The sequence below is a fragment of the Carassius gibelio genome, chromosome B15, assembly GCF_023724105.1.
Source record: "Carassius gibelio isolate Cgi1373 ecotype wild population from Czech Republic chromosome B15, carGib1.2-hapl.c, whole genome shotgun sequence".
NCBI lineage: Eukaryota > Metazoa > Chordata > Actinopteri > Cypriniformes > Cyprinidae > Carassius > Carassius gibelio.
The window spans coordinates 26,752,986-26,761,408 of NC_068410.1; the positions used below are offsets into that span (position 1 = coordinate 26,752,986).

General features: G+C 34.2%; 1 protein-coding gene across 1 annotated transcript; it reads left to right on the plus strand.

The window, feature by feature from the left end:
• Positions 1-228: 228 nt before the first annotated feature.
• Positions 229-8,206, plus strand: sirt2 (sirtuin 2 (silent mating type information regulation 2, homolog) 2 (S. cerevisiae)). The gene is made up of 16 exons (XM_052576152.1): positions 229-394; positions 562-608; positions 1,252-1,303; positions 1,403-1,513; positions 1,710-1,751; positions 2,064-2,170; positions 2,246-2,302; positions 2,554-2,622; positions 2,730-2,859; positions 2,957-3,016; positions 5,469-5,524; positions 5,601-5,677; positions 5,909-5,960; positions 6,056-6,123; positions 6,573-6,639; positions 7,143-8,206. Exons 1-16 carry the CDS (start codon positions 385-387, stop codon positions 7,275-7,277), a joined length of 1,140 nt encoding a protein of 379 aa, XP_052432112.1. The 5' UTR covers positions 229-384; the 3' UTR covers positions 7,278-8,206.
• The last annotated feature ends 217 nt before the right edge of the window (positions 8,207-8,423 follow it).

The following is an 8,423-nucleotide window of genomic DNA, read 5'->3' on the forward strand; positions in this document are numbered from 1 at the left end:
ATGTGATACTTCTTACTTTTCTCATCGCTGTCTCGTTTGTAATCGCTGGGAAACATGTTTAAAATATATATATTGCAAAAGCGGATTTTTATTAGCATACCACGAGACAGTCCTTTATATGTATAAATTTAAATTAATATACGATTAAGCCTTTAAGTTTGTCATTTGATATATAATTCGTCTTTTGATTTGAATGCGACTCATCGGAGGAGGCCTCGGCTCTCTGAGCCTCTCTAGCGCCCCCTCGAGGTATGTTCAATAGGAACGTCTTCCGCCTTTCGACACTCAATGAGCGACGCGACACAGTTTACCTTTAATAAAACCGTCCTGTCACCTATTAACTTTATGTGTTTTGGGATTTTAGTTCTGTTTGAAAGCGGATAGATGTCTGAAGGTAGTATTACGATTGTGCATTTGTTTATGTGGGTGTTATCAGACAGAGTTAGCCTTTAGCAAAAGAGAAAGCTAGTTGTGTATTGGAAGTTCTTCGACTGTTTATGTGACTGATAATAGCTGCTATGACATTCACATCAGTGTGATATGTGTTATTTTGTCCTGTAGAGGTTTTTAAAAGGGCAGAAGAGGAGGCTGACACACCAGATCTCGAGGTAAATGAAGATACATCTGTGAGTACATTTTATAACAGATGCACATACGTCTATAGATGTAAACATTACACGTAAGATGGGTGCAAAACATCAGACACACATGACAGGTCACACAACACGTCCATTAGACTTATCATGAAGATGTAGAAGATGTTTGAGACTTGCACAAAGCTAATACCATGTTTTGTTTTGTTTTGTTTTTGTACTTGGACCATGGAAGTGACATTGTATTCTCTGTATTTATCAAAATACCATACTATTATTGTTGTTGTTGATGTTATATTTTTATGTAAAAAAAAATGTCAGTGGTTAAAATCTAAAACAGCAATAGAATAATAAAATTGCATATTAATAAAATATTTCATGAAAATACTCCAACCTCTGCCAGTCATTTTAAAAAGGCCTAATTTTAACTCGTATATTAGCTTGTTTTAGTGTTATTTCCCCACTCTGCAGTATTTTTATTTATTTTTTGTTTTGTTTTTTTCTGTAAAACAAATGTATGCAAAGGAAATGTATATGGGAACATGAGACATAAACACAACATGTAAATGTAGTAAACAATACCATGTTCAGCACTGTAAGCCACCACTTTATATTCATGTCAAAAAGAAAAGTATTATTGTGTTACTCTTTTCTGCAGGGTCAGTCTGACGACAGCAGCGACGAGGGCGACGCTTCAGGAGACACTGAGAGTATGTGTCAAACAGTCAGTCTTGAAGTACATTTAAAGAAATCATGTGATCTAAGCTGAATAGATATATGCTTATATGTATGTATGCTTTATTTTTCAGTGGATTTCCTGCGCAGTCTCTTCTCGCGAACTCTTGGCCTGAGTCCTGGAGATAAAGTCTTGGATGAGCTGACCCTGGATGGTGTCGCCCGCTATATCCTGAGCGGCAAATGTGAGTTAACCTCTCAGATGAGTCCAGTCTTTAAAAGTGAAGTGTGTTCAATGTTAAACTACTTTATTATATACAATTCAATACGAACAGTCAGCTGCAAAAAAAAAAAAAAAAAAAAAAACCTTTGTTTGTTTGCTTCCTGTGTAAAAACTTTTGGTAAAATATTTCACCTTTGTTAATCTGACTGTCTCAACAGGCAAGAACATTATCTGTATGGTTGGAGCTGGAATATCTACATGTAAGTAAATCACTTACCATAAAATGCTTTTTTCTTAAATTAAGCACTTTTTTTTTAAAATAGATCATATCTTTAATATTTGAAGACCTCTTGTAGGTCCTATTATATGGTTCTGACTCTTATTATTAAATAGCACTTCTCGTGTTTGTTGCCATCTCATGATAAATCACAGTTTTCCTCAACTACAGTGAGTCACTTTGGATAAAAGCATCTGCCAAATGAATACATGTGAATATTATTATAGCTTTAATTTGTAATTATTGGTTCATATGTTACACTATTAATTAACCCTGTAGTCTCTTCCTGCTTTAGCTGCTGGAATCCCAGATTTCCGCTCTCCTGGCACCGGTCTATATGACAATTTGCAGAAGTTCAATCTGCCTTACCCAGAGGCCATCTTTCAGATCGACTATTTCAAGGTCTGATTGTCATTCTGAAGAAAAGCTACAATCTCATCATTTGTCATCTAAGAAGATATCATTCTCTCTCTCCAGAAACATCCAGAGCCCTTCTTTGCCCTCGCCAGAGAACTCTACCCAGGACAGTTTAAGGTATTTATGAATCTTTTCTGACATACATGGGTCACCAATGAAATTCTGTTAGAAATTAAATCAAACCCGAGCAAGAATATTGTAACATCACAAATCAACAGCTAATATGTCATTTATTTGCCAGTATAGACCATATATTACAATATTACATGCTCTTCTTTGTCTTGAGATGAGTTTGATAAGGCAGCACATACAAATCATGACACGTGTAATGCTGTGGTTTTCTGTTACATGCTCTTTGGTTTCTTCAGCCCACAGTCTGTCACTATTTTATAAGGATGCTGAAGGACAAAGGTCTACTGACTCGATGTTACTCTCAGGTAAGAGAGTGTGTTTATCCGTCATTTTATGCTGTTCTTGAAAAATAATAATTATTGTATATGTATTTTATCATATATAATACAATTATTATTGTTATTTTTTTAAGAACATCGATACTTTAGAGAGAGTTGCCGGTCTGGAAGGAGAGGACCTGATTGAAGCTCATGGCACATTTCACACCTCACACTGTGTGAGCTTCCTGTGTCGTAAGGAGTACTCCATGGACTGGATGAAAAGTACAGTATTGAACGCTAACATTTCTCTGTGCTTTCTGTTTTAAATGAGATGTGGGAATATAGTTAACTATTCACATTTCCTGTTTTTGACTCTCAGATAAAATTTTCTCTGAAGATATTCCTAAGTGTGATTCCTGTGGGAGCCTGGTAAAACCTGGTAAGAGGAATTAACTATTCCACTCCACTAGAGGGAGGGGTCGGATAACCCCTCTTAGTTTCACTTTAAAATCGGCTAAAAATACTTATACATAAATTTCATTCACAGTGACATGCTAAACCAACATATCTGATCATTACCGGGTCAAGATAGGATAATATTTACAGTCTGATGGCCTGAGCACTGTGAAAGATAAGAGATCTACAGTATTTGTATGTGTTTTATAGCCTTTTAAATGAAAACACTTCAGCGATAGAACACATTAATAGTAGAATAACATATTGATAAGCTAAATTGAGTTCATGTGAGCTGTTTTCTATGTTATCTCCCATATCTGATTAGGCTACATACAAAAAACTGCATAATTTAAATATGTTTTAAAAGGATTGTAAATAAAAACACTCCAGCGACTGAACTTAATACAATTAGAAGAACATAATAAAGAGGTAAAATTAGTTCTTGTGAGATATAACTGTAGAGCAACGCTCTTGCAGCGAGTGCACTCCGTACGTGCTCACAAAATTACAGCATTTGCATGTTTTTTAAAGCCATGTAAATGAAAACATTACATCAAATTCATACAATCCACTAATTAGAACATACCAAGAGCTAAATTTAGGTTTGTGAGTCCTTTTTGTGTAACTGAAAGCCATGCATCGCTGAACGCTCGCGCCCAGTGCATTGATTGAATTAAGTGCTTTATTGCTATAGGCTAAAACTGCAACACAATGGGGACGGTGCCGGTGGTCAAGTGCTATGACCGGTAGGTTGGTTAAACACCGTGTATCACCGGTAACACCGACCATCGCAACAAGCCTAGCCTGCAAGATTATTTCCAATACATAATAGCTTTGATAATATCATCGAAAACAGTCATTTATCTCACGTGAAAATAAACTTTGAGAAATAAATATGGATCGTTGGATTTGAACATTAATGTGACCGCATTTATACTTCAATGTTAATCCATAAAAAACAGAAATTAATTCATTTGTCTTGGCTTTTATTTATTCATTGCTCTAACAAGAATCAATATTTCATGGAAACTATGCAATGCTGTTTTACGTGTGGTTCTTCCATTTCTGTGTCTAATCACCTACAAACATAAAACTTGCAACTTCATTACAGTGCAGTTAAACTGGTATCTACAATTGTATTATCATAATAAACTTGTTTGTTAGAATAGAAAAATACAGCGGTCTATAACAAATATTACCAGGGTCCATACAAGCTGCTTAAAATGCTTGAAATACTACAGTTTGACTTTTTTAAATGTACATCCTTAAAAAAAATACCTTAAAAACAGCCATATTTAAGAAAATGTGCTTGACCTATTGAAAAACAATATATATTAAAGTGTTTAATTAGTGCTAATCACAGTTTCTGTTAAAAAGCTTTTTAATAAAAATACAAATAACTAGGGTTTATAGAAATTATGAAAACAATAATTGTTGTACTTTTTTAATAATTATATTGTTTACATATTATAATTGACAAATTACCATTTAACAAATATAAGAATCAATCATTACAGCTTAAAATGTCAGTTGAAATTTCTTAAACTCTTAAAGCATGAAATAACATACCAAATCAGTAAAGTTGTGTTTAATCTGGGTGTATTATCAGTGAAGTAATCATGAAACATTTGTAATTATAAAAATAATATATATATTAGCCACTTCTATTAATATGATTCAGAGATGAAGGCCATAATACTAATGTTGTCCACACGAGGGAGCCACAGGATAGCAAATCCTTCGAGACTCAGCTCAAAGACTGAAATTAATTCAAGAAATTTACTTTTATTAATAAATTGCATATAAATTCATTATTTATTAATTATATTAAGTGTGCAAAAACTGTAATTTCCACAATACTTATAGAATATTTTGCATCCAGCACTGTCCAAGCTGTTGTCTTAGCTTCACAGTTTTTTTTTTTTTTTTTTTCTCAAAGGAAAATAGCAAGGGACCAAAGAAAAATATTATGAAAACTTTAACGGTCAGATGTTTTTCAGCGGGGCAACTCAAGAACGCCGGACACACAAGTGCTCTGGCTCTTTTGCCAACAAAGCTGCCCAGGCTGGCTTTATCAAGCCAACGTCAAAGTTCGTCTTCGAACTTTAGCCTCTATTTTTAATTAAAATTTGAATTGAGGTCTAGTTCACCCAATTATTATGTAATTTCAAAGTTGTGTGATTTTTCTTTCTTTGTTGTAACACAAAAGATAAACTGCAGAAGAGTTGCGCTTTAGCATAAATATAAAAAAATACAATAAAAGAAGTCCATACAGATTTTATAAGGTCATTCATTGTCTTCTGAAACCATATACCCTGACAATCAAAATTCAATCCATCATTAAATTTATTTCATTGGTATCTAGTCTCTGCTTCTTTTACGCTGATTTTAGCTTTTGTGGATGTATATTTGTTCCTCTTTTTTTTTTTTTTTAGATATTGTGTTTTTCGGGGAGAATCTACCTGCCCGATTCTTCGCTACCATGAAAATGGTGAGGATTCATCTTATCTGTTAAGGTCAAACTTCCATTTCAGTCGGTCCAGGTTCTCAGTATCATTCTACCGCAGGACTTTCCTCGATGTGACCTTCTCATCATAATGGGCACATCCCTGCAGGTTCAACCGTTTGCATCACTGGTCAATAGGTAAGACTCTCGCTCATGTCTTTACGTGTCCTTTGGGCACCACAAAACCTTAAGATTGCTTTACATTTTCTCTGATGATTCTGGGGGAAATGCTGTGGAATCGATGTAGATAAGGTAAAATAAGGTAAAAGAGCTGGATATTTTTTTAGCACATATCGCAATGATTCTGCACAAAATATGCAGGTCTGTGATGATGGAGTTGTTATATCTGTGACTCCTTCTCATCTTCAGAGTGTCAAACAGCTGTCCTAGACTGCTCATCAATATGGAGAAAACCGGACAGGTCTGTAGCTCAATAAATGTATGATTATGATAAACATTTTAATAAAACAAATTCATTTTACAGTAACATTTTTGCATTGTTCCTTTTTCAAACAGTCAGAATTTGGCATGGGATTGTTTGGTTTTGGAGGAGGAATGGATTTTGACTCAGACAAAGCCTACAGGTGAGTTTTGTCATGTTAAACAGTTTGCTCTCTTTAGGCCTGATTTTCTGACCGAAACTATTCAAACTCATCCTGACATGAAACTGATTTTAAATATATGGGTCATTCTCTCAAAACTGCACCAGTTGTGTCCCCATGACTTGCTAGATACTGTATATAACAGGATGCTAAACTTAGTTACATTATCTTATTAATGGAGTGATGTTAACATAGAATAATTTTTTAAATAATTTATTATTCATTTTATCTTAAATATATCAAATATTGTGTGAAAGTCCCTCAAGTATGTAAACAACCATCATTAAAATAGGTTTCAATCAATTTAATGATGTCATCATAAGTTAATAAAATGTTCAAAAAGCAAAAATGTCTTCCAAACGTTAATCTTTGGCGTGAATGTGTGTACGGGTGTTAGAGAAGATTGTACTGATTTGTATTGATGTTGACAGAGATGTGGCTCACCTGAGCACCTGTGATGACGGCTGCATGGCTCTCGCTGATCTGCTGGGCTGGAAAGTAAATACAGGCATATTCACACACAAATCTGACGTTTTATTTGGTAACACTTTATTTTAAAGTGTGCTTGTTACATGTACTTACTATTGTAATAATAATTAATTATGCACAGCTACATGCAAGTAACCCTAGGCCAAACCCTATTCATAACCCTAACCATATATTCAATTTTATTACACATAAATTAATGTCTGAACTCATTTGTTTTATTTATATGATTACTTGGCTTGTTACTGATATTCAGTGAAAATTTCAATTCAGCAGCACCTTTAAATATATTTACTGGGGAAAATGGTGATGTGTTCAATACTTATTTTACCCGCTGTAGTAAGTACATGTAGTTAGCTAATATTACTCCGTATTTAAATATATACACTGTACCTAGGACACATTAAAATAAAGTGTAACCTTTGATTTAAATCAGTAATATATTTAATACATTACTGATATACAATACAGTAAAATATTTTGCTCTTGAATTGTGTTTGTTGCCTTTGTTTCAGGCAGAGCTGGAAGAGATGGTGAAGCGTGAACATGCTTTAATTGACAGCAAAGATGCCAAAAAGAAAGACAAGGAAGCGAGTCAGAGCTCCAGAAGCACTGGGGCAGAGGCTGGAAAGAGTGACAAGACAGAATAACCAATTACAGCACGAAGAGGCTGTCCAAGTCTGGCTTTCTCGAGTCTACTGTCTATCGAATCTTTCTGTTTCTCTGAACTACTGTGTCTCTCGTTTGCTTGTAATAGCAATATAGATAAGAATAGAAATAGTACAGACGCTCACAGAGCTCAGACAAGAACAGTGAGACCGACAGACAGCAAACACTCGCAGGAACGTGGTGTTGTGCTTGGGCCTCGAGGCGGCTTTGGATAACTATGAATAGCAATGCTTTAATGTAATGTTCTAAAATCTGATAAGTATTTCATTCACACTTTATGCTTCATCATATGGGTCTCATTTTATCCTGCTTAAAACAAAAGTCTCTGAAACCTAGATTGTTATTGCTGTAATGCACCTGCAAGTTTTTCACTTCTTTTTGTAATTCTCATAATTGTGTTAAAGTGAAATTAAACTACAGAAAAGTATGAAAGGATGTATAACAAATGTTATTATGCTGTATAAATACTTTATTCTTACACTACAGTAATGAGAATTGCTTCTGTGCATTACAATAATGAGAATTTACAAGAGATTAACCATATTACTAATGAGGGTTACGATCTTTTGTCTGACTTTGTCAGTAAGATTCTTTTCTCTGTGCAATCATTTGTAGATTTTAGTATAATGTTGTATTTTGAATAGTGATAACAAATTTTTATTTTAATGAATTATTAACCATCTCTGAATTATGCTAACTATTATAATACATTTTCTGATGTTTATTCATTTCTCTGTTGCTTCTTTTTGGTTTGGAAATATATCTACACCTTTGGCTCAATTGTGTAAGAGGATGTTGGCCTAAAAGTGTTTTACAACAATACAAAGCATGATATCTGATTGAGTCCAATGCAACCTTATGTGGAGAAACCAGAATGAAAGATAAAACCTTCAAGAGTTTTTATACGGTGTATGCATGTGGTGTGATTTTTTTTCAAAAGGCATTAAAATTGATTTAAATAAAGGATAATTTGGTCCTGGATGCTGATTAGCCAACACAGTATTCCAGTCATGCTAATATAAATATATTGTAAATAACAGCTATGAAATTTAACAGCTGTTCCCCTAGTGGCTGTGTATATGACTGCATAACACGCACAGGCCTAGTAACCTCAGTTTAAATGCCTG

What these genes read in the sequence shown, in the direction of transcription:
- sirt2 (XM_052576152.1), top strand. An exon ending in CGCTTCAGGAGACACTGAGA is followed by an intron (nt 1,304 to 1,402) that starts GTATGTGTCAAA and finishes TTTATTTTTCAG; the next exon opens with TGGATTTCCTGCGCAGTCTC. An exon ending in TGACTCGATGTTACTCTCAG is followed by an intron (nt 2,623 to 2,729) that starts GTAAGAGAGTGT and finishes TATTTTTTTAAG; the next exon opens with AACATCGATACTTTAGAGAG.